The sequence below is a fragment of the Taudactylus pleione genome, unplaced genomic scaffold (genome assembly GCF_031769625.1).
Source record: "Taudactylus pleione unplaced genomic scaffold, aTauple2 ptg000007l, whole genome shotgun sequence".
Classification (NCBI taxonomy): Eukaryota; Metazoa; Chordata; class Amphibia; order Anura; family Myobatrachidae; genus Taudactylus; species Taudactylus pleione.
Window position 1 is genome coordinate 1,574,782 of NW_028284410.1, and position 27,035 is coordinate 1,601,816.

The 27,035-nt window shown below is 41.5% G+C and overlaps 1 protein-coding gene across 1 annotated transcript in view; it reads left to right on the forward strand.

The window, feature by feature from the left end:
• LOC148542844 (protein argonaute-1) overlaps positions 1-27,035 on the forward strand; it is a 99,321-nt gene that overhangs the window by 51,009 nt on the left and 21,277 nt on the right. The window contains exons 2-8 of the mRNA XM_088460617.1: positions 20,815-20,998; positions 22,025-22,145; positions 22,266-22,447; positions 22,549-22,685; positions 24,044-24,178; positions 24,370-24,457; positions 24,550-24,697. Coding sequence (XP_088316743.1) covers positions 20,815-20,998; positions 22,025-22,145; positions 22,266-22,447; positions 22,549-22,685; positions 24,044-24,178; positions 24,370-24,457; positions 24,550-24,697 — 995 coding nt within the window. The remainder of the gene's footprint in view (positions 1-20,814; positions 20,999-22,024; positions 22,146-22,265; positions 22,448-22,548; positions 22,686-24,043; positions 24,179-24,369; positions 24,458-24,549; positions 24,698-27,035) is intronic.

Genomic DNA, 27,035 nt, shown 5'->3' on the forward strand with positions numbered 1-27,035 from the left:
CAGTGCGAATGAGTCTCACTCTAGTTAAGTTAGCTAGCTTAGGCTGGGAGACAGGAGGAGAAGGGGGGCACCCACTGGGCAGAGAGGGGTGCTGTAGAGAGAGAAAGAGACAGTGCTAGTTTTCAGCAGGAACTCAGGGCCCGATTCAGACCCGCTCACTACGATGCATTCATACGCAGCCTGCCGATGTTTGCAATGTGCGCATGCGTATTCATCGCAGTGCGCGTGCGCGAACCAGTCCATGCGATCGCCCCCTTTGTATAGACGCCTCGCTAGCTTGAGTGACAGGACGAGGCGTTTGTTAGTTGGTGGCGGGTTGGTTGATGGAAACGGGGGAGTGGTGGTGCGAACGCAGGCGTGTTTTAGCGTCTTAACGCCATTTCATAGGCATGCATAATTAAGACACAGCCTCATAGTACACGTCACATGCCTGAATATTACACTGAAGCACTCGCAGTGCTTGCGGTAGGGTATGGTCTGCCACAAGTGCTGCGTATGCATCCGATGGTTCTCGATGTTACCAATTGTTGCATACAATTCCTGGAGATGACGTGTATTGCTAAGGGAAAGTGGGCATCTTAAGACAGGCTGGTGGGCGTCTACATATACACCGCGATATCACGCCAAGACATAGTTGGCATGCTAATGCCTTACAGTGCGATCGCAGGATTTGCATACTTTGGCAGCGTGCGAACGCATCTAGCGAGCGGGTCTGAATCGGGCCCTCAGTTCCTGAACTTCTAACTATGACGTAATGTCCTGGGCCAAAATGTGTTTTCCATAACATAAGTTTTATTTTAAAGTATCTTTTGAATGCCTTCTTTTATAAATACTATATATATATATATATATATATATATATATATATATATATATATTGTTTTTCTATAGCTCCACCCCCAGTTTCTGAACCTATTTTTTTTAGAGAAATATCCCTTTATAGATAGTTGAATATATATATATATATAGATGTATATATTCAACTATCTATAGATACAGTGTACATATGTATCTATCTCTCTCTATATATACATCTCTATATGTGTTATTTTTGGCATCCGTGTATAAACACTAAGATTCGTGGTGGGGTTATCTGCTAGGGGGCACCAAATTGGCTAGGGTGGCTCTGATCAGGACCCTTGGACTGGGCTGACAAGTCATAGTGGAATTGTGGTTGTATCAGGAGTCTACTTATGGGTGTGACCCATGTGGTAAATGCCTGGTGCCTTCAGAGAGGTTAGTGAAACCTGGAAGGCTCCCAGTCTTCCCCTGGAACCAATTGAGTGGAATTCAACCCCTTACCCTGAATACAGAAATAAGGGGCCAGAACCAGTGTTTGAGAACTCAAGGAACAGAGCATTGAGTAATGCAGGTAATCAGTAGCCTGTCTGGAATCTGCTAGCAGACGCTACAAACCAATTACCAGAGCCTGATGACTGGACCATACACCCTTAAAGAGGAATTTATATTTGGTACCCAGTCCCCAGCGACCGGAGTGAACACTGAAGCAGAAGCTCAGCACGAACCCTAACACTCAAAGAGAGGACCCTCAGGGCAACAATGGTGAGTCCCAAAACTAGGTTAGGAGCTGCAATGATGAGAATGAGCAGTAGAATTGCTGTATAGCAAAGTAATCTGAAGCGCAATACAGGTAAAGTCCACTTGAACCCGCAATAAGCAGGAGAGGTATCCTCAGAGAACTTGCTTGGAGTCAGGATCACTGCAGGCTGAAGACTTGGCACTTGAAGCACTAGGATAGTCTATGATACAACCAGGAGACTTCAGACTATTACACAGGCTGGAACCAAATTGTAAAACATAGGATTGGCTCGGGACTAGAACCGTATCAGGACCAGTGGTTACAGTAGTAGAACTGGAATGGGACCAGAGGAAACAACAACATAACTAGAGACTTAAACCGGACTGGGGCTGGAGGTAACCTCAACAGAACGGCAGTAGAACCTGTGGTTTAAACGGGACTGGGACCGGAGGTAACAGCAACAGAGCCGGAGTATTGAACTGGACTGGGTCCGGAGGTAACGGCAACAGAGCCAGAGTATTGAAATGTACTGGGACCAGAGGTAACAACAGAACCGCAGGCTTGAACCGGACTGGGCCCGGAGATAATAACAACAAAGCCAGAGTGAAATCAGAGGCTTGAACTGGACTGGGACCGGTGATAGCAGCAACAGAACTGGAGTGGAATCTGGAGGCTTGAACTGGAATGGAACCAGAAGCTTGGACTGGGCTGGGACCGGTGATAGCAGCAATAGAACCAGATTAGGACCACATGAGAGCAGCAGCTTGAACACAGGCTGGTAAAGATGCACACTGGAGTCTGGTCACAGCACATAACTGCAGAGTAGATGAAGCGGCAGTGGCTAGCAGAAATTCAGCAGACAGCAGCACAGGTTCAGGCAGTGGATTGCAGATAGCACATACACACTAGTGAGTGAGCACGCTGAAAAGTAATGAACCACATTGTTCCGTTAATGTGCTAGTGGCAGGTGCAGCCTTATATAGGGCACTCTGGCAAGGGAGAAGGCCATTCATGTGAGATCAGTAGAAAGGGAGAGACTGGATACAAGCGCTCACCTGATTATAGAGTGAACATGGCTGCGACCATGACCCTTAGGAGTACAATGATAGTGCTCTGGGACAGAACAGCCCATCTTAATAAAGCACCACCGGACAGGATAGTATGACTAAAAGGCACACATCCACATGCCGACTAGGGAAAGACAGTACGATTACGATGTTGTAATCGTACTGTCTTTCCCTAGTCGGCATGTGGATGTGTGCCTTTTAGTCATACTTATCCTGTCCGGTGGTGCTTTATTAAGATTCATCATTCCCTATCCTCTGCAGTGCCTACACTGAATGATTAGTCGTTCAGTGTAGGCAACCTCCATCATCCCCGAACATGACCAATCTGTTGTTATCAGCAGATTGACCGGTATGTTCGGGCAATGATTGATGTCGGAAACGATCAGCGGGAGCGCACATCGCTGGTCGTTTCCGACATTGTCGTGCACGATTAATAAGCGATTACAGGATTACGATGTCATAATCGTGCACTCGCTCATTAATATCGCCTAGTGGATGTGCCCCTTAAGTCCCAGTTTTGTGACACGTTTCATACAGTGAACTCATATTTCTATTCATCAAAGCCTACCAGCCACCCTCACAACCTTTGCTCATGCCCTCTGTTCTCATTCCTTATCTCTTTCCTGGTCATTCCTATGACTAAGCTCTCACCGGCAGTGCCCTCCACCTCTTGATTCTCGCCCTCGATTATCTTTTTCCCCAGTGTACCCTCACTCACAGCTGGCTATCTGCCCTCCGAGGGCACTGGGTCACCGACTGCTACTGTTATCTGACATTCACTTAGTTGTTTAGGGATTTCACTATTTGATTTTTGAGTATATTGTATACTCTGTTTGAGTATATTGTGTTATTATTGTAATTTCCCTGTATGGCACTAGAGATTATACTACAATATTACCCCATACTTGAAACAATAAACAGACTAGTATTCAACAAAAAATATTTATTGTTATTTATATAATACACATCTATTATGCAGTGCTTTAAAATATATTTAAGGGTCAATTCAATCATCAATATCAGTTATATGCATTAAGATGAGAATTTACAGCTGGTAAACTAACATGAACTTCGCTGGCTATTTTCAGCATGCATGCATGCTTCCATGCTATTCGATTAGAAAAGTGCATTAAAAAGTGGGGAAAGCACCCTAAATCCCAGAAATAAAAAAAACTTTGGGTAACAGTATACAAAGCTATTAGTGGCCATAAGCAAAGTATTTGAGGTTCTTAAAAAGTGTAAAATAGCCGATTTTTACCTTTTTAACAGTGGAAAAATTATACTAAATTTGGGGTAAAGAAAAATGTCTATAATGTGATTTAATTGTTTTTAAGCATGTTTAAAAAATATTGGGAAAACACTGGATATTTGTATTGTACAACATTCCACTGAAGTGGACATATGATTGTACATCAACTGTGAAATAAATTGAGTATTTTATCTAAACATCTACCATATTATGCCCTAAATGTTACATTATTTTAATTTTTTTTGACCTGCTCTGCTATCTTTGAGTAAAAAGATTTTACAGAAATCCCTGAGTGCTCAGTGCTGGCAAACTCAACCATTTTAATTTGACCACTACAGTTGCCACTACATACTTTCTACTTTTGGTAGAGGTCCAAAGAAGATGGCACTGATGAAGTCAAAAGAGAGTTTCTATAGGAGATGATGACTGTAGTGACCTCTATGCATGAAAGGGTTAAATACCTTTTGGTACACTTCTGACTCCTCAAACTACAAAAAGAAGAATGAGGCTTAATTTTTCTAGATTGTAAGAAGTTAGTAAATCACACTAAGGGAGCAATTAAATTATTTTTCGAGCCTGATCTTCCATCTAAAGTGACGGGAGAGCGAGGTGCTATATTCAATTGTTTTGGGTGCCCATGCCTTTTTGCGCATGTCACACCAAAATGCACTGGGTTTAGCTGCTTGGGTTTAGCCGCTTAAAACAGCTAAACCTGTTTGAAGTCCTGGTTAGGGAGCCCAAACTACCGTTTTGGACACAAACCACAGACTTTTTGCACATTTTTGCTCACCTTGGGATGGCTGGTGTTTTCAATCAGCCAGGGTTAGTGAAGCTGCGTTGGAAGATGCCCAAGTTTTCTGGGACGCTGGCAGTCGCTGCCCCCAAACGGGCGCATGTCAATCGGGACACTGCAAGCAATTTCGCAGACACTGATCTGTACATGCAGTACACCATCAGGTTTAAATACAACTCTGAATCATATAACATAATTCTCATTACAAGTCTACATTTGACAGTACGGCCAACAAGAACATTAGCGATCCCTATTAGAAGTTCTGTCCATAGGCAACCCCCATACCAACAGACAGAGTGGTGTCCTCCGTACACGAATAGGGGATGATACCGTCCCAATATGGACTATTCGAGAGCGACCCATACAAGGGAAAATGGATACCAACATCAGGAGAAAGTCCCCACTACAAAAAGATTACCCAGAAAGGATACGGAAGATGAAACTTAGTATCCAAGCGAGCAACAACTTATCAACAGCTTTAACCAAGGGAAGAAGAGTGTGGAGGAAGAATTAAGTCTATCTGCACACACATTTATGAACTGTCTAAATGGAAGAAATGGTAGCCTTTTGGCACATAAAGAATACTCACCAAATGTTGAGGAAGATGAAGCCGAAGGCTACATGGACGCCTTTCTGGAATTGATCCAGAGTAGCTATAAAGAGACATTCACAAACAGGATCCATTCCAAAAAACTTGCAGAGCCAGAAGAACAAGGGGAAAAGAAAGAAAAGAATGAGTTCAAATTCAAGCGAGGAAAGCGAGGAGGAACAAAGATTAAAAAAGAAAGAATCACAACGGCAGAAAGGAACCAAAGAAGAGCAAACACCAAAAGGCATATTCAACTTGAGCCAACGTCAGCTGAACAATGCAGAAATCAACGTCCTACAGAAAGGTTTGAAGTATGCACCTGCAAATAGACTGAATAAATTCAGTACTTTTATAGATTTGCATAAATTTGTGCGCAAGTTAACCCTCAAAAAATTCTTTATTCAGAAACCTTCAATGAATAAGAACGGGCAAAGTACTGAGGAGGAAGAAGAGAACGGATTCAAACATACCGAATTACGACCAAAATCTACCTTCTACCCACAGCATTTAAAAGGACTGCTTATAAGAACATTTCAAAAACTGGTGGAAAAAGACATAGAAAATATGACGGAAAAAACTAGTAAGAAAAAAAGAAACATTACTAGGAAAGAAAGGGAAGCGATTGATGCACTGAAAGAAGATAAGAATCTGGTTATTAAACCGGCTGATGAGGGTGGGGGGATTGTACTTATGGACAGAAAATCATATGACGAAGAGGCCCTAAATCAACTTCAGGATGAATACACATATGAACCACTGAAGAAAAATCCAACTATAGAATATAAAAAAGAATTAGGAATATTACTGAAGAAAGGTCTAGATACGGGGATCCTGACTCTACAAGAATTCCAATATATCAAAAATGAAGACCCTATCATCCCGGTATACTACCATCTGCTGAACGTACACAAAGACACTAAGAAACCACCTGGAAGACCGATTATAGCAGGAGTGGGGTCACTGACATCCAATTTGATATGTAGACAAATTTCTACAACCTGTGGTGAGATGCCAACCCGGGTATATCAGAGACAACGCATATTCTCAACATATTAAAGGACATCACCTGGGAAGAGGATTTAATCCTAGCCATATGCGACATTAAGGCCTTATATACGTCTGTTGAAAACAAGATGGGCTGTGCCAATGTAAAGAAGAGGTTAGAGAAGGACTCGGGTTTACATCAACCGCAAATTGATTTAATTATAGAAGCTATCGACTTCATCTTGCATCATAACTTCTTCTGGTACGGTGACACGTTCTATGTCCAACGGAGAGGAACGGCAATGGGAACCAAATTTGCGCCATCCTACGCCAACCTTTCCTGTCCCAGTGGGCGGAAGAGAATGTATGGAATAATTAATATTGCGGAGTAGAATTGAAACTGTGGGCAAGATATATCGACGACGTGATCATCATATGGAAAGGACCAAGAGAAAACCTGGAACAATTTATACGGACTCTTAACGACAATACAGCAAATCTGGAGTTCACCAGCACAATCAGTGCCAACACTGTTAACTACTTAGACCTAACCATATACATTGAAGAAGGACATATACACCAAAATGTTTATCAAAGCCACGGATTGCAGTAGTTATTTGGAAGCCACCAGTAACCACCACAAAAAATGGTTATCTAACATCCCGGGTGGACAATTGAGAAGACTACGACGCAACTGTTCTAGGGTAGAAGATTTTGAAATACAATCACAAGAACTGCTTACCAATTTTATGGATAAAAAATACAATCCTCAACACCTCAAAGAAGAACAGAAAGTGTACAATATCAATAGAGAAGATCTCTTGAAGTACCTGAAGACAAACCAGAAAAACTTCTATTTATTTCCAGTTACTCAGCACAAAGCACATTACTAGAAAATAGTATCAAAAAACACTGGCACATCCTTCAGACGGACGAAGATCTTAGGAAATTTCTACCGGAACACCCAAAGATGGTATACAGAAGTGCCCCCACTATCAGATCCACACTGGTGAATAGCAATCTGAGAGAAGACCGCAGCCAGAAGTTATCAAAAACCATAGGCTTTTCCATATGTGGGATTTGCACAGCTTGCAGAAAAATTAAGGGGAATTGCACACAAATCACAAAACAGGTAACCTCGTTCAGTAATAACAAAGAATTCATTATGAGAGACCGCATTAATTGTCAAACCATAGGGGTGATTTACATGCTCACATGCGCATGCGGCCTACAGTATGTGGGGAAAACGAAGAGGAAACTACATGTCCGCATACAGGAACATCTCTGCAACATTCAGAACAAGAAAGAAAACCACAGTACCCCAATCCATTTTACAGAAAAACATAATAGCAATACAAAAGATCTACAATTCATCCGCCTTAAGAAAATAATGCCACCATGGAGAGGAGGAAATATAGATCATTTGTTAAGTAAAGAAGAGACCAAAATAATATATAGAATGGGAACCCTGAACCCTAAGGGTCTAAATATAGATATAGAGATTGCGCCATTTCTTTAAATGAGTCTCATTAAAGCCACTGTACTCATCCATATCTTCTACCCCTAATGTACCTACGAATATGTGGTATGGACACGAGGTACAGTTTTTGATATAGAATTTTTTAAATATAGGGTTTGTTTAGGGAATTTTATACCTCATCCACTCCATTTAATTTAATATTAATACTGCTATACACTTCAATATTTTTAATTTTTTTAATAATTTATCTTGTTTATTTTTATTTTTATTTTATTTTTTATTTAGGGTTTATTATCTTCATCATTTATTATTATATATTTTTTATTTTATTTTTTCTGTTTCTATTATCATTTCGGTTCTTACGTTTATGTTCCATGTGTCTGTGTGTTTATGTAAGTGATGTCCCATAATCTACATGGACTTTGCAAAGAGGCAAGTGTAATCCTCGCAAGTTTTCCCACCACTAAAATGGCCGTAACACCGCCGAAAAATAAGCTATTGGGGGTATGGGCAGTTATCCCACATTCAAAATGGCCACAGCTGTCTCACAAGACGCCTTAAATAGAGTCCCAGCTGGACAGGACGCTATCTGCTATCCTGAGGAAGCCTAAAGGCGAAACACGTCGATTGCAGAATAATCTATCCTGACTGGAGCCGCACGAGCCATACAGCTCTCACCACGGCCATCTTGGAAAGTCTGCCGGCAGACAAACCAACTCCACGGGACTCTGAGGAGCCGATTCCGAACAACTAGAGGAGGAAGGTAACCACATGCCCTATGCAAAGAAAACAAGAGGCGGTTAATTGCCCGCACTGATCCGGAGCTAAATCCATCACCTCCGTTATATCTGAACACAGTACTGACTTAGAAGACTGCAGTCACATTGTGCTCAGCCCGGCCAGGACTATTTACACACATTGCAGAGCAAGTAAAACGCTATTTAGCGTATTGCTCAAGATAAGCACACTCTTCATGTTTGTTTGTAATGTCCCAATGTCTTCTCGTTGTATACCGGTATTAGTATAAACTAACGTTGATTGGCTACCATTATACATGGTTTCACTTTCTCTTTCTATACAGTAATACCCCCATATAGGTGTATATAGAGTGCTTTAACACTCTTTGTATTAGATATATTTTTATATACACTAATGTATTGTTCTACTATTCCAGTTTTTATAAATTTGCTACACCATTTATAAATAAAATATTGTTTATTTTATACACCAATTTATATATTTATATATTTACATTCTTTCTACTTGTATATTTTTATTTTTTTATTTATTATACCGTATGAGACACCTCTTGCGGTGCTACAATACATATGCAAAATGATTGATTGATGTAACTCACTCATCTATTAACTGAATAGCCAGGGTGTTATATGCGCTGGGTGTTCTCCCCCCTTTACCACCTACATTTGACAGTGTTTGTCCCATTAACATTAAGAATGTTGTAGAAGAGTTTCAGTGCTAGATTACTTGTAACACTAATCTTAACCAATGGTAATAACACATTTTGGCTTCAGATTAAAAATAGTTATTTCTGAATAGACTTTTTGTATCTTTCAATGTTCCTGTCTTATTTTCCAACTAATATCAAAGTTGTGTGACGCAAATGTATTAAAATTTGACTTTTCCTCGTGCAGCATTTTGGTAGGTATGAAAGACAGAAAAAATCTCTCTCCCTCTCCCTCTCTCTCTCCCGGACCCTCCCTGAACCATAACTGTAACCATATACAAAGTGAAACACTAGGGGAGGGATGTACTAAAAGCAAAATGCGGCCAAAACTCCGAAATCTGCCGTTTCCGGAGTTCTGCTCGCATTCCCTATATGTGCCAAGCTCCGTAATGCGATACTTTCCGATGGTGTAGCCTGATAGAAGCCTATGGGCTTTTCTTCGCAACGGTTCACTGAGAGGGATTCAATCCATACATCCCTACCCTTCTGGTTTTCGCGGGAGGCTCGCGATTTTTCGGCTAACCTCCCGCACCCCCAGAAGGGTAGGCATTTCTCCCGCATTCTGCCCACTTCCTAGTGAAGTGGGCAGAATGAGGAGAATGTCCGCGCCAATCGCGGGTCTCCGTGTAGGGGACGGGGCCTAATGACGCGATTCTACATGAATCGCGTCATTTTCCCCGCCCCTATGTAAATTCTAGTCAATAGCGGCGGTTTTACAGTGAGGGGGTGGGGCTTAATGCTGTAATACATCTCCATCGCCACCCTCCTGCTTCTCTTACCCGGGCTTCTCCCGGGAAGAGATATTACAAGGTAGGCAAGTATGATTCAATCGGATCTCTCACCTTTGTCCCCTGCATCGTGCACGTCAACCACCGCATGCACAGAAGGACTCCCGAGAGACTTCTTTGTCATAAACCCAGTAGTCCTGTAATCGCAGAGGACAGCCCTATTCCGTAGAGCTGTCCCTTGCGATTTTAATCGTAATTCTAAGTGCATATCAGCGTTATTAACGCCGCTGTGCACCCAATAAGTGGCAGGATGTACCGCGTCCGAAATGCGATGCTAAATGAGAATAGTGGGCCAGTAGGAAACCGTAAAGCTCCTATAAGACGGAAGTCCAAAGTCAAAAATCAAATAGTACAGGAGGGTCACTATAAAGTATCCTATACCCATATTGTTCCAGTGGTTTTTGTATTTATACCTTAAACCGCCTGGGGAAAAATGTCCACATAGCTCTTCCAAGTATCAAAAAATCTAGACGCCAATTTTTCTTTATTCCAACCAGTTCATGTTAAAGATAGGGAAATATTTGTCTTTGAATAAGTTTAAAGTAGAACATATAGGGCTAATTATGTCATTTTGCACAGCTGCGCTAATACATAGTAAAAGATTTTTACAACCCTTAGTGATTCTACAGTATATCCATGGGGAAGAATAGCAAAGATTGCTTATTCCAGGGTGGTGGGAATGTATTTATCCTAATTTGCAATGGCCGTCCCATTCAATGTGTCAAGTCTGCTTGTGGCATTCAACACTTAAAACACTCATGGGTGTACAACTGTCTAATATTAATAATACTATTTCCTGAAATTGGCTGGTGGGTAAGAATTTACACAAGTAGTACAAAGCTTTAAGTAGGTTTTCAGAGGAAACTGTCGGGAAGGAATCCAACCATTGGTTTATAGTCATCCAGATTTTAGAATAATCAGTGGCAACGCATAGTAGCTGAATAAATTCAGATGACTTTACTTGGGGAAGGGGGAGATTAAAATAATTTATCAAACGCGTTCTGCCAACCTTGATCAGTAATCCACCGAATAGAAGGACTAAAATGATGTTGCACTTGAAAAAAAAAAGCTATGGGGAAATCCTTAAGTACAGAAAATTTGTCATGCACAAAAGTCATCTTATTATGAGCTGATATGTCTGCTAGAACCATCTAGTAAACAGATATGTCACCTCTCTACATTGAAATTCAGGATTTCACAGGAATTGCAGAAACAAATATCTATGGGCGTTAAAACCTTGGTTATGACATAATCTGAGTGTTGACCATAACAATGGATTATCCTTAACCTCCTGAGATATTTCTCCGTTATGAGGTGTAGAAAGCTAATAAGATTATAATTACTCAGAAACTGTTTCTCAATAGACATGCAGACATATAATTCTGTCCTATGAATCCAGTGTATTAAGTACCGCAAAATGGCTGCATGATTTTAGTGGGAGATGTTAGGGAAGTTAATATCCACATTAGATTTAAGTTGTTGCAGTTTTCAGAGGCTAACACTGAGCCGTTTGCCATTCCAAATGGACTTTCTGAATAATGAGTGCATCAGTTGAATATCTTGATTAGTCAGAAGTAGTAATGATTGCAAAAAATACATAAAACGAGGGACAGTTACCATTTTAATTAAACTCGCGTAAATATAAGAGAAGATGGCTCCTCCTGTCCAGTTCCACCAACATCTCCGATATTGCCGTAGTAAAGATGAGACAGTATAACCACAGAGTTATAACCCAATTTGTGATATGGGTTCTAGTCCAATTGAAATATAGAGAATCACTCCAAAGCTTTTGTTACCCTGGGGTGTACATAGAGGCCTTTAGATTTAGCCATGTTAACTTCAAATCCTGAAATGCTGCCATATTCCTGTAACTTTTGCAAAATCAAAGCAAAGGAAACTTTTGGATTGGAATTATATAGTAACATATCATCAGCGAAAGCTGAGATTTTGATTTCAGCAGGGTCCACAGTAATGTCCTTAAAATCAGCCAAGATTGCAGTATTTGGAATAAAGGATCTACAGATAAATTAAGTAACAGTGGCAAGATGGGACAACCCTGTCTTGTTCCACTCTGCATGATAATAGGATGGTTGAGAGTTGGGTATAAAAGCCTTTTATTCAGATTTCTAAAAGATTAATCAAAATCACATATTTCCAATACTGAAAACGATATCAAATGCTTTTTGGGTGTCTCATTAACATGCTATTAAGCCCTGCATGTTGAGAAGCAGCCACAAGCGCAGCAATGGCAGCACTGATTGCTTTAACAGAATGACGCCCATGAACAAAACTCAACTGATGATCAGTAATTACGTCCGGAAGAATCATTTGAAGTCTATTAGCCAGAATTTTTGAAGAGAATTTTAAAATCTGTGTTGAGGGAGATACGGTGATAGGAATCTACTTATCTGATGTTATAAATGCGTTTGTGAAGGAAGGGTAGGAGAGATTATGCTTGTGAAGCTTTCAAAATAATTCAAGAAGTGATGGGGTGAAGACAGGTCGTAAAAGTTTAAAATAAGTGCCCGTAAAGCTGTCTGGACCCTGTGCTTTGTGAGCAGGTATTGCGCTGTAATGTCAGACAGCTCTTGCTCCATGATTTTTGCAGACAGCAAATCTGAGTTTAGGCAGGTTGCCTCCATCATTAACTTACCATGGAGAAGACTATCAAAGTACTGTATATAGTATTCTAAAAGCCCCTATAGTAGGCACCAAAGTGAGATAAGATCTCAGGAGTCTTAACACGGACTCTGTCCGTGGAAGAGTTTTAAGGAAAGTTAGCTGCTTCCGTGGCCTGGACATCATTGATAGTAATCTATTTCATTTATTGCCCCATCTGTAAAAGGTATGTTTCACATAATCAAGACATTTTTGAGCTTGGGCATGTAAGAAAGTGTGTCACATTTTTTAGCTTTGCAAGTAATTATGCAAGGTATTCCTGTCAAAGGCTGCTGCAATATACTTCCTGTAGGGAAGTATATTGCATAGAAGCACCCCTTTTCAGTTTAAATTCATAGTTTATAATATGTTCCCTCATGACCGCCATTTGACGCCTCCCACAACCGGATGATCCTAGTGTTCCAAGTTATCATCCACAAAGTTTGCCCAGGAAACATACAGGAATGCCTTACTGTCACTGGTTCTAGCAAAATATTCGGAGAAGCGCCAAAACCATTCAACAGATTGCAATCATCTGTCTGTCTGATTTAGCAGGATCACATAGTTCAAGAGCATTTTTAAAAAGCACAATCTTTTTCCAGGAGGGAAAAGGCAAACGAGATAATGAAGAAGAATTATCAATGCTAGGGTTGTCAACTGTATTGAAGTCGCCACCCACTATCAACTCATGTAAAGTATGACTACTCAAGAGTTGAGAGAGCGAAGAACAGAAATCACCAGAGGGGACATTGGATGCATAAATGTTGACCAGGGTGTATTCTCTACATTCTTACTATTAAAGAGGAATTAACTTGTATATATTGTAGCAAGGTCGGGGAACTGGTACCACCTCCTGGGGTAGATGGCACTGCGCAGCTGCTGAGAAATCACACAAAGTCCACTGGTCTGGTGCAACTGGTCTCCGTCACTTTTATTAGGCAAACAAATAATATAAACAGAAATAAACACCTTGCCGTCTGGCACTAATTATACAGAAGTGATTCTAGCTCACTAATAAACAAAGTATTAGAAGGGTTTTTAAGGTCTAATTTACCTGCTTTCATCAACCTGATTCTCACACAGACACGAAAGTTTGTCCTTTCCCCAGGCAGTGTCTCCCTGTAATGATCAGCCTCATAGCACTAAAAACAGCCATACAGCTGAAAACCCTAATTAGCCTCCTGTGAAGCTATTAACCCAAAAAGCTCCTAACACAAACACCCTCCTGAGGTTTCAAAAGACATAGGTTGGGAATCTAGGGCAAATATACCTGCCTTCCACTATGATGCCAGTGACCTTGTCACAATATATATTGGAAAGAAAAAAGGATCAAAGGCGATACAAATACTGACAACCAAAACAAAATTTTTTAGACCTATGACATTTAGAGTATAGAACACAATCCTGATAGAAACAAGTTATACTTATACCACAGGTCGTCACATACATTGGTTCTGTTAACTTGATCAATATTTTCAATGATAGTCAATATATGCAAAAAACAACAAGGGACCAATGTGAAGTATCGTAATAGATTCGATTAGCAAATTTCCCCTGCTGTGTTGAAAAAAACAGAACAGTGAGGGAGATTTTCCCAGAACTAGAACAGGTCCTCGCCACCACTAATTAATGTAGTTCGGCGTACCGAAAACTCACTTTGACTGTATATTGGAAATACATAAATGGGTATCTTTACATCGCCGTGTGTTGTCTGCAGAAGTACTGACGTACCCCATCTCATATGAATACCGGTGGGGATCCACCTGTAGAGGTTTCTTTAATTTACCAGATGGCATCTGTAACAAATTTCGCACAGTTGGTAAAAGAATAATTTTTTATTCCATAAAATAGTTTCTCTATGTTAAAAAGGCTTGTAGGGACAACAATCAGAGCAGGAACTGGCATACAAAGTCCATAGATACAGTGCAAATAACATAAGAATGTAGAGATGAAAAAAACAAATATGCAAAACTGACTCCCATAAACAAGTGAAAAAGGTCCAGACTTTAAAACCTTTGTCTAGAAGTCATGCATACCTCCATAAAATACTTGTGATTTATACCCCTTTCAGATATACAACCCGGGAAATTTCCTGCTCAGACCCGGGAATTTCTCCTGTGCATATTCCCGGGTATTTGGTCGAGACCCCCCTTTCACACTACAGTGTCTACCCGGGAAATTCCCAGGTAGACCCCTTTCAGACAAGAGCAGGGTTTTTCTGCTTACCTGCCTCTTCCCTGCTGTCTGCTCCTACTAGCCTATCCCCTGTCTGGCTGATGATGATGATGTCATCATTCAGCAGCCGGAAGCCGGCGAATCATAATGCATATTTAAAAAAATTTTATTATAATTTTTTTAACATTTATTTTAATTCCCTGGTGGTCCAGCGTGAGTGCGGGCGGCCCGCTGTGGCATAGCCGGCCGGCACTGGGGTTGGTGAGCAGCAGCGCTGAGCGTCCTATAGGACGCTCTGCGCTGTCAGCTCAGAGCAGCAGCACTGAGCGTCCTATAGGACACTCTGCGCTGTCAGCTGAAAGCAGCAGCGCTGAGCGTTCTATAGGACGCTCTGCGCTGTCAGCGCAAAGCAGCAGCTTTGAGCGTCCTTTAGGACGCTCTGCGCTGTCAGCTCAAAGCAGCAGCTCTGAGCGTCCTATAGGACGCTCTGCGCTGTCAGCTCAAAGCAGCAGCGCTGAGCATCCTATAGGACGCTCTGCGCTGTCAACTACATGTAAAAGCTGCTTGGTGCTGCCTAGGAGTAGTAAATTCCCGGGTAGCACCATTCAGACAGAAGCAGGGTAATTTCCCGGGACTTAAGTCCCGGGAAAAACCCTGGTCGATTGCAGGGGCGGCTACCCGGGAACGTGTTCCCGGGTAGGTACCTTTCAGACAGACACGGCTACCCGGGAATTTGGCTGAGGCAAATTCCCGGGAATCTCGAGATGTCTGAAAGGGGTATTAGTCACTGTAATTATCCTGAAATAGTCCTCAACTCTCCGCACCAACGCAGTTTCGATACTTCCTGGATCCTTCTAAGGTGTACAATTTAAAATTAAGATTCTTCTCTATATAATTATTTCAACAGGGGATTACAATCATCAGCATATTGATATCAGCCTGCCTCTATGCAGTGACATGTCTGAGCTTCATCTCAAAAGCTTATTATCTTATTCAACATCTACATGTATAATCTTATTACCACAGTTGGCTTTAGCCCGGCTCAGACCCTTGACCCTGAACACGGGTTGAAGCCGGGTTCAGTATTTATCCCCCTTTGACACCTGGGTGATGGATCCGGGTTATTCCCAGGCCGTCACCCTTGACACCTGACCGGGTATTCCATCGGGATGATGTAATCTCCAAGCGCTACTGTTGCTGCAAATGAAGTCCTTTTAGGCCTAATCCTGATCATCAAGACTCGGGTCATTCCTTGCAGACATAAGCCGGGGCACTGACCTTGGCTGCAAGTCCCGGGAATAAACCAGGTCAGACCCTTTCAGACATAAGCAGGACCTGGGTCGACTTGCCGTGCCCCGGCAAATTCACAGGTTTTTGCTTATGTCTGAAAGGGGTATAAACTTCCTATCTCCCCATTAGTCTTCCCCTCTCCTTCTCTGTTTTGCTTCCTGCACTCAGCTAGCTCACCAACCTATGCAAGCAGAATCAAACTTACCACTAACAATCAACTCGTGGCTTTTTCAAAGCACTAAATCTGTGATTCATTGTTCACTTGCTCATCACTTTCCTAATTATATAATATCCTGTGTTTTCAGTCTATAATGCCTAACCTTTTCTGTCCCATTGCTTTGATGTCCTTTATTGCTGCACTCTCTTCCGCAACTATTAACATACATTGTTCTTCATTTTTTTTTTCTATTATTATTGTTGATTTCTCGGAACAGCTTAATTTCGGTGGATACACATAGATACTAATATGCAACCAATTTGTGACTCTTTAATCCTAAATATTTCATTGCTCTGATGCTGACTTCCTCCACTTAATTATATGAATTCCATCTTTGTAACAGGTCTGCTTTCTTTCATGCTAAATAAGACTACTTTAAGTCATGTCACCTCTTTCCCTAATTTAACTAACTCCTCTGCCAAAAACTTGGCCCTCGACTTTTCTACCCACGACAACTCCAAAACTGTTTTATTGCCATTATGGTTTCTATCAGCTTCACTCCACCAAGACTGCCCCTTCTCTAAAGTTACCTTTAATCTCTCTGTTAGCTCAGTGTTTCTCTGTACATTCTCCTGGACCTCTGTGTCATGTTTGACATTATTTCCCAGACAGTTCTTTTATACATACTTAACTAATTTCCCATTTTGTTTCTGTTCTCCACTACTTCAATTCACTCCTTCTAACTGGGATGTAGTCGGCATCCCAACGGTCAGGATGCCGGCGGTCAGAATTCTGGCACTGGAATCCTGACGGTGAGTTAGGGTTAGGTTTAAGGATAGGGTTAGGCCCTAGGGTTAGGGTTAGGCTGTCGGAAAGGTGGGTTAGGGGGAGGGTTAGGGTTACTTACAAAATTCTGTTGGGATGCCGTTGTCTGTATTCTAACCGCCGGGATCCTGTACCCAACCCTTTTATCTTTCTCTTCCTCTACACCATGAGGTTCTAAAAGGCTCCATTAACACCTCCGCTCTTTCTAGAACTAATTAACTCCTTTACTACCATAGTACTGGTGACACCCAAATCTATTTCTCCTCCTCACACTTCTCTGTTTTAATCTTTATTGTGCTTATGTGTGTGTGTGTGTGTGTGTGTGTGTATATATGATAACAGATAAAAGAGATGGCAGCAGGTTCTATAGTAATGGAGCACATGTATGAATGAGGGTTGGGTATGGGATACCAGTAGTCGGGATGCCGGCTGTCAAAAAACCGATAGCGGGATCCCGATGCTCAGAATCCCGACAGGGGCTAGGTAAGTATCCTAAGCCTCCACCCTCTAACCCTCCCTTCCTGCACCCTAACCACCATCCCGGTTAGTGCCTAAACCCCCCCCTCCCCCTGGTGGTGCCTAACCTCGCACCCCTGCAGCCTAACCTTAACCCCCGGTGGTGCCTAAACTTCCCTCGGGCACTGGGATTTCACCCGCCTGCATCCTGATCGTAGGTAAACTGACAACATCCCGTATGAAAGTATTCTGCAAGTCCAATAGAGCAAAAGACCTCAAGCTTGAGGGCAGGATAATTATTGATGCATGTTTGGTAGAAGCTATAGTGTTTTGCATGCAGTAGCTAAGGTTATGATGGCAAGAAGACATGGAAGACCTTAACGAGCCTGTTACGGATTAAGACACATATAGTACCTGACGCTAAGTTGGACACATGTTGGGAGTAGTTTACTTTAAATTAAGGCATTCAAGTATTGTACCTTTCAAATTTGTTCTACACTTACTGTTGTTATAAATATATGTAATAGTTTAAACAGAAAAAAATCAGCTGCCCAAAAATATAGCACATTTTCACCCATATGCTCACTTGGGAATGGGTATGAAGTCCCTGCGGCTGCATATCCCAACGCCGGCAGCCTGAAGGGAGAAGATCCCGACAGGGCAGGTAAGTACCCTACCCCTCTTCCCACCCTAACCATCAGTGGTGCCTAACCCCCCCCTCCCAAAATGCTCCCTAACGCTAAGGGTGCTCCGGACTTACCTCTGTTCCGGCGTTGGGATTAAGTTAGGTGTCAGTATTTCGACGCCTATCTTAAGTCCATTGTCGAGATTTGGATGTCGGTATTGGAACCGGCGGACTTGTGGCCGCTGGTCTCATAACTACATCCCACTAACTTGCACCCATTGGAAGATGCACCTGTGGCATATGTGTCAAGTTTGCACCAGGCATTCATACTGTGTGACATATGCATACATAAAACCAGTTAAAAGCACACACAAAGTTTTTTTGTTTTTACAACAAAAATTACATGTGTTATTAGGCTTGATTTAATATTCTGTTGAATGCACACGTAACATCTTCTAATGTATGTACGATCAATGCAGAAAGCTTCTATCTGCTTCTGAGGTTACTCTAAAAGCACCCAATCAGAAGGTACTAGCTAGTGATCGCGACCATCATTGTCAGGATGTATTTGTACCAGCCTTAGGTGCCCACAATAGATACGACTACTGACTGGTGTATCTGCTTTTCTGTGCGGGTCTGCATCTATTAGCAGTTGCGTGAACTCCGTTATTGTACACGGCCTACGTTTTAGACCCTTCCCCCGCCCCTTTTTCCAGAAGCAACTCTGCATATCTGTGACATATACAGTACAGATTTGTGGGTAAGCAAACGATTATACATCCAACTCCGCATCAGGCCCATAGTTATTAACTTGCGAAGTCTGTACATTGGTATGAAATATACCAACAATTCTGAATCCGTTAATTACAAATATCAGTCTAGAATGTGTGCAGATATAGCCATGATCTACATTTTAAAGCAAAGGAGGACAATCACTGGGTTGCAGTGTAATATTTTTATTTCATCCCCCATCGCTGCTAAAAATGTGAAACATTTGTAAAAAAAAACAAAAAAAAAAAACATGAATTTAAATTAATTTACTAAGACTATTGATGTACAAGATATTAAAAATAACAGCTGTATATTGTCTCATAGCTCCACACATGATCCATTTAAACTTAAAGTATGAAAAAATAGTGTCATTTTAAGGAGTAATCTGCATCCAGCCATTACAACATAATGACTAGTAATACAAATACATTATATTATTCCATAAAATATATTGTCACTGTATTATTCAATATACCTCAAGATTTTAAAATTATTGCCACCATATAGGTTTTTTTTTCCTAGCCCAAAACGTTATAGTTCTATCATCTAGTCTAGAACATGAATCATATTTATGTAAATACTCTTATATAAAATGAGCCTAATATTTTATACATGTCATTTTTCCCCCCTGTTAGAATATATAATTATATTATTATTTTCCCTCCTGTTAGAATATACTTATTGCTATTTCAAATTAAATAAGCCAAAAGCAAAAAAAACTATTATTCTTTAATCTATTACACGTGACCTCTGGAAGTAATAATTTATAAATTATATCTTATTTCATTTCAAATGATAAATGTTCATCCAAATAACATTACAGATAGGATATAGTATAATTTCTCTAAGGGTTACCTTCCTTTCTTTTGATTTAAAATTTTGCCTTATGAGAAATAATATTCCTTACTGACACACGATTCTCTTTATATTAGCTTTCTGCTGTATACTTATATACAGTAATGTATCACTTAACGTATTACTAAATTGGGAGCCATTTGTATCAACAATTGGTTACACTGAAAGTGATTTTTAAGTCTTAATTTTCTCTTTACTTTCACTTCACTCTTTCTTTTGATCTTATAATTTGCCTTGTTATAAGTGAATAATCGTTTACATATCAATGAAGTTTGAATTTTAATGAATTAATCCCACATGCTTACCCAAAGTCAACTAGGTATACATGGACTTGTAGTGTGCCTCAGAGTCTATGTGGATGACATCATCCTACTTTCCTAGCTGAGTTTTCGCCGATTATCCCCGTTTTTCGCAGATGTTTTTTTTCACCCTATCCTATTATTTCGAATAAAATAATAGGATATATCTCACGAAAAAACACATAGGGTCCGCGATAAGCTCGCAGACCTATGTGTTTTCTCCTTTTCTGGGGTGAAAAAATGGTACTTGTCGTGGATTCGTTTTTGGGACACATTAGGTGGCAGTGGGTGGCATTGGGTTATGAAACTGTTACTCAGAAGAGACTTGCTCACACCAGTAGAAATTGTGAAATAAAATATAAGTACACCAGTTGGGCTAATTTACCATATGTGATAAGGTGTGGAGAGCAGATCCCCTTCTCTGGTGCCCTTCAGGTGCCAGTGTATCTTATTTATCAGTTAGGGTACCAGACATTAGCCCTGTCTGTGCTGACATTATTTGGAATATGTTTACAGCAGGTGCTGGATTTAGAGGCCACGTATATTGTATGGTTATCCCAGTTATTAGTTATCCACCTGGTGAACATTTCTGATAAAAGTGCACAACACATATGGGTAAAAAAAAAAAATCTGTATCCAAGTCCATTCAATTGAACGTCATGCAAAATGCTGTGCTAGAGAAGATGTTATGTTTCCTGCATTACAGTTAGGCATTCTGATTTTTTATTTTACTTTCTTTCTATTCCAGCCCAAAGTGGGTATGTTCCACCTTTACAGCAAGTGTTTCAAGCCCCACGCCGCCCTGGCATTGGCACAGTCGGGAAACCAATAAAACTTCTTGCCAATTACTTTGAAGTGGACATTCCTAAGATTGATGTTTACCATTATGAAGTGGACATAAAGCCAGACAAATGCCCCAGACGTGTTAACAGGTGAGTTACAGGGACTTTAAAGTCAGAGTATTGTAATCCTTACAGTTGTATGTGTAAAAATAATTGCTTTCACATTGTAAGCAAGAGAACAGGCAGACATTAGAGAGTGTAGTAACTGTGGGACTGATGGCTTGCGTACTACTAGGATTGTGAGAGACCTGCTCATGTGCGTGATCTGTAATGAGCATGTGCAGATCTCCCTCTGCGAGATCTCGCAGTTCCCCCAAGCCGCAGACTGATTGACAGGCTGCTGTCCTTTAGGGGCGAGGAGTGGACGGGGCCTGCTTCCAACGCAGACTTTCTATCGGCACCGGAGCTGTGAGGGGCAATCTGAGTAACCTCAGGGTTTCTCAGATTTCCGATAGTATCACAGAAGATCTGATGCTGCGTCTTAGGACACAGCACACAGATCTATGATGCAGTCAGGAGGCTTCTATTCACACCGGACCTTTCCTGCTGCATTTTAGTGTATAGTATTACACAGCCACTTCCTACAGCTGTGCAATACTGTACAACTGTGCATCAGACCCTGTGTATATAACTAATGAGCCTGCAGTGATTGTGACTCATAGGTACAGGTGCTTATGGTTACGTAGAGGGTTGAATTAGAAATAATAATGAAAGTTGCAAAAATAAAAGATGAGGTGGAGTCAATGATTAAATTTGATTAATCTTTAAACATTTAAACAGTCAATAAAATGAATACCATGTAGATATACGAGATATATAGATGTGTATATGGCATTGTGGAGTAGTTTGTGAACTATGGCTGTATTGCTGCTATGTACGTATAAGAGTGCTGCATATGGATAAGTTTATAGGTACACTTTTGTGTTTATTAAATAGCATCTATTATTTGCATGACCATTTCCAATTAGCATCTATTATTTGCATGACCGTGACTAATTTTATGGCAATTTTATTTCTCAAACTCTTCTGTTTTTTATGTTCTATCTTGCTGCAGCATGACTTGTGTTCTTCTATCCTTTATGCCACTGATATGACTTGTGATATGTCATCTTTCAGGGAAGTTGTAGAATACATGGTTCAGCACTTCAAGCCACAGATCTTTGGAGACAGAAAACCAGTGTATGATGGAAAGAAGAACATTTATACAGTTACAACATTGCCTATTGGTCACGAAAGGGTAAAAGAACTCACTCAGCACAGGAAAGGGTTGGGGTCATACTAGTAAATGTGAATACACTGACCTATGTACTGTATAGCAATGCGGTCTGCTAGAATGAATGTCCTTTAAACTTCTCAGGTTGATTTTGAGGTGACTATTCCTGGTGAGGGAAAAGACAGGATTTTTAAAGTGTCCATTAAATGGATGGCAGTGGTTAGCTGGAGAATGCTACATGAAGCCTTGGGGAGTGGCCGAATCCAACTTCCCCTGGAGTCTGTGCAGGCTTTGGATGTAGCAATGAGGCACCTGGCCTCAATGAGGTGAGAAGCTAGGACTTGTATGTTTGTGACTGTTACTAAATGCAAAGAGTAAAATGCATGAGTGTGCTACTAGTGCTACTCTCAAATTGTTGCCTCTGCAGGTATACCCCAGTGGGCCGGTCCTTCTTTTCACCTCCTGAAGGATACTATCACCCACTTGGAGGGGGTCGTGAGGTCTGGTTTGGGTTCCATCAATCTGTGCGTCCTGCCATGTGGAACATGATGCTCAACATTGATGGTGAGTTTTTCTTTGTATAGAGCGATTCTTGAAGAACTGCACATCAGTACATACATCACACTGGTACAGTGCTTCAATAATCCCTTGATACATAGGGCTCGATTCAGACCTGCATGCTTGATGCGTATGCAAATTTCGGCAAGGCAAGCGATCGCACGGCAAGACATTAGCACACCCACTATGTCTTAGCATGCGATTGCATCGTGTATGCAGACGCCCACCACCCTGTCTTAAGATGCCCACTTGGGTAATCTCCAGGAAGTGTATGCAACCATCGGTACATCGGGTACCATCGGAAGGGAACGCAGCGCTTGTGGCTGACTATACCTCAGTGTGAAATACGACCAAGTGACGTGTACTATGACGCTGCCTCTTAATTATGCACGCCTCTTAGACGGCGTTAAGATACTCAGGCACGCCTGCGTTCGCACTTCCACTCCCCCGATTATAATGGCCAGTCCCTGTCACCACCCACAAACGGCTTCTCCTGTCACTCATTCTGCCGGGCTGTCTACAGGCGGCGAGTGTACACTTCCCGATCGCTCGCACTGGTTCGCGCACGCGCATTGTGATGCGTACGCATGCGCAGAATGCAAACAATCGGCTGGCTGCGTGCGAACGCATCCTAGCGAGCGGGTCTGAATCGGGCCCATAGATCCTTAACAGTAGTTAGGACAACTGTGTTGTAGCAGCTTCCTATCCAGTTTACTTCCTAGGAGTTCAGGAATCCTCAGACCCTCATTTCTGAGTATTTCATAATTTATTTTAGTGCTAGCATATTCTGTTTATGGGAATACAGTGGTAAAAGTATTTAGAAACCGATATATAAGAGTGTTCTGCTCGCAAACTTACAATACATACAGAAACATTTATTTTATTTATTAATATTTATACTTATGTAATGCATGTATTTTCTGCTGCACTAGCAATTTGATACATGAGGTTAAGTGCTACATATAGAAAGGGCTTAGAGGACTGAATGATCCAGAATAAAAGTAGTTTTGTCTGTTGTTGCCTTTCGGTAACAATGGAATAACCTAGAAATTTCACACAGAAAGGCTACTCATGTTGTGTAATATACTGTACATATGGCTTTATGGGCTATCCTTTGTAAACCATTTGTCTTTTCGTAAAAAAAAGACAAATTTCAGAATATTTGGGTTGATGACAGGGAATGGGGTGCACAATGCACATTCAACTTTTTGTGGATAAGATGAACACTTGTTGGATTTGACTGGCATTGCATAAGTGTTTGTATATATGTATGTGTGTGTTTCAGTATTAGTAGCAAGCTATGACACTGCATGTAAAGGTTCTCCCTCCTATTTTTGCCTAATGAATCCTTCCTTTGCTTTCAGTGTCAGCTACAGCTTTTTACAAGGCTCAGCCAGTCATAGAGTTCATGTGCGAGGTTCTGGATATCCGAAACATAGATGAACAACCCAAGCCTCTTACAGACTCTCAGAGGGTGCGCTTCACTAAGGAGATCAAAGGTAAATTGTTGTTATGAATTTTAGAACATGATTAAAATCAGTAGGTGCTACAAAAAAATTAAGAAAAGAGTACAGTAACATAGTAAACAAAACCTGTTCGTAGACAAGATTTAAAGATACGTGAAATCACTTATAATGTATCATTTTGTAAACAAGAATGATGTTTGGTGCTACTTCTTTGTTATGATCAGGTTTGAAAGTTGAAGTCACACACTGTGGGCAGATGAAAAGGAAATACAGAGTTTGCAATGTTACCCGTAGGCCTGCCAGCCATCAGACGTAAGTTAGCAAGAGAGGCTCCTGAAGGTATGCTAGGGCAAGCAAGGATCAAGTATATAATTGTACCTATTATAATGTCTTCAATGTCTTAGGTTCCCGTTGCAGTTGGAGAGTGGTCAGACTGTTGAGTGCACAGTAGCTCAATATTTCAAGCAGAAATATAACTTGCAGCTAAAGTACCCTCACCTCCCCTGCCTGCAGGTGGGACAGGAGCAGAAGCACACTTATCTACCTCTGGAGGTGAGAACTGGAAAAGTTTTGTTTACAAGTTGTATTTTCTACATAGAAGCAATATATTAAAGGCATTTTAAAATATGTGCAGGGAGTTGCATGTGTATACATGTTAAAACTATACAGACAAATGCAAGGTGATGTGTGTGTGTGTGTTTTATTCTGATGTGCCTTGGACCAGCCAACACTACATAGTTTCTGTGCAAGAAAAACACTGGTATTCTAAGTGTGGATTAAGTATGGAATCCTCCCTGCATCACTTGTTACGAAATATTCGCCAAAGATTTTGTTAGGAAAAAAATAAAATGATACAACTAGATTGTCATGCATGAACAACATGTGATAATACGGGTTGGGTATGAAATACCGGCGGCTCAATAGCGCTGGTTAAAATCCTGATGCCAGAAGCCAGATCAAAGAAGATCCCGACAGGGGCAGGTAAGTACCCTATTCCTCCCATCTCCCTCCCCTAATCCTTCCTTAGTGGTGCCACTGCCTAACCATAACCTCCCCCTGGTGGTACCTAACCTTAACCCCCCCATCCCGCACCCTAAACCTAACCATCCAGTGCATAACCCTAACCTCCCCCCGGTGGTGCCTTTCTCTAGCCCCCCTCACCACAGCCTAACGCTCCGGGGGGGAGAGGGGGGGGTGCCTAACCGTAATTTCCCCCCGGGGTCCCTAGACCTAACCCCCCATCCCCAGCTAAGCATCATACTTACAAGGATCCTTCATTCGAAAATCCGGCAGTCGGGATGCCGACACCGGTATCCTGATCCCCTTCGGGATAGTGGTGTTGGCATTTTTCCAGGTGGCGGGATTCCAGCGTTGGTATATCGACGGCCGTCTACCCGTTCGCTGGCATGTTGACACTATCCCAATAATACAGTGCCCTTTCATTCAGTCTAAATATTTATTGCACAATGAGGTTTACAGCTATTCTAAAGCAAAATTCTTATATACAGATGTGTCCACATACATCTATCCTCCGCCGTGCTCTACAAGTTGTGCTACACATATTGCGGGAGCTCCATGTGACTTGGTAGCGCCGAGCGTCTTTTTGTGCAACTTTTTACCTTCAAATGTGTCTTATTCGCACTGCTATGCGAAACAAGCTCCTGCTGATTAAAATGATATGCAGCATGTGCTGTGTGCGACTGCGGGTGTATCTGCATACGAAACGCTACGATACAATGTTACAGCTGCTGACACTGTAACGTAGCGTTTCACATGCAGATACACCTGCAGTGGCTCATAGAACATAGGCATGCTGCATATCATTTTAATCAGCAGAAGCTACTTGTGCTAACTATTCCCATCACTTTGCGAATAAGACGCATTTGAAGGTAAAACGTTGCACGAAAAGACGGTCTGCGCTACCAAGTCATGACACGGCATGGCTGGACTGTAAAGGGCTATTTTGCACGCAAGGAGGCTAGATGTATGAGGAAACTTCTGTACAATACTTTTATTGGACTAAAAGTAAGAGTGATGCGGCTTCCACTTAAATCCTGTGTTTGCTCTGTGTTAGTTTTCGTTCTAATATAACTTTAATATTTGCAATCACCCCTTCTGTGCTTGTCATTGCAAATCTTCTTTACTTCTTTCAAATCTTTAGTAAATCCCTTTTTCATGGCTCCCCTAGACCAGAAATGGGTTATTTTCTGCCATCCTTAGGTTCCAGTATGTGGTGATGGACAAGGTTACACTTGTTTTTCTTAATGCCACAGTTGCTACTTATGATTGGCAGCCACCAGCACTGGTTCTTCCTTTAATATTGAGCAAAGGGGGTGGAAAGAAAGGCATGAAGAGAGGACAAGGGGTAATCGAGGGGTCAAAGTGGGCTTCAAGACACAAGGGGGAGGGGTTGTAAGAGACATAGACCCACAGAGGCATGTAGATAGCCTCAGCCAAAGAGTATGGGACAAACATTGGGAAGAAGAGGATGGTCAGGGGTGGGAAGGGGAGAGACAGGAAGCTAATTACATTAAATTCTGCCTTCTCCCGGGAAATCGTGGGAAGGAGGAGAACGGAGGGGAAGCAGAGGTGAGTGTGAGGATGCACAACTCCACACTAGTAATCAGCTTTGTACATGGCTGCTTGCTGTATCTCTAAGTCTACCATTAAAACACTCAACAGCCTACAAATATGCAGGCCCAAATCATTTAAACAACCAGCCCCCTTCCCCAAAAAGCCGCATTACATTGTGGGGGCCATTGGTCTTACCAAGAATTTGTATATCCAATATACCACTGAATATCTCCTCCATTCTTTGTTCCTGCTCCTCATTCTTGCACCTTCATACTGACACTGAACATATGTTGTTTCCTTCCATCCAAGATCGCAG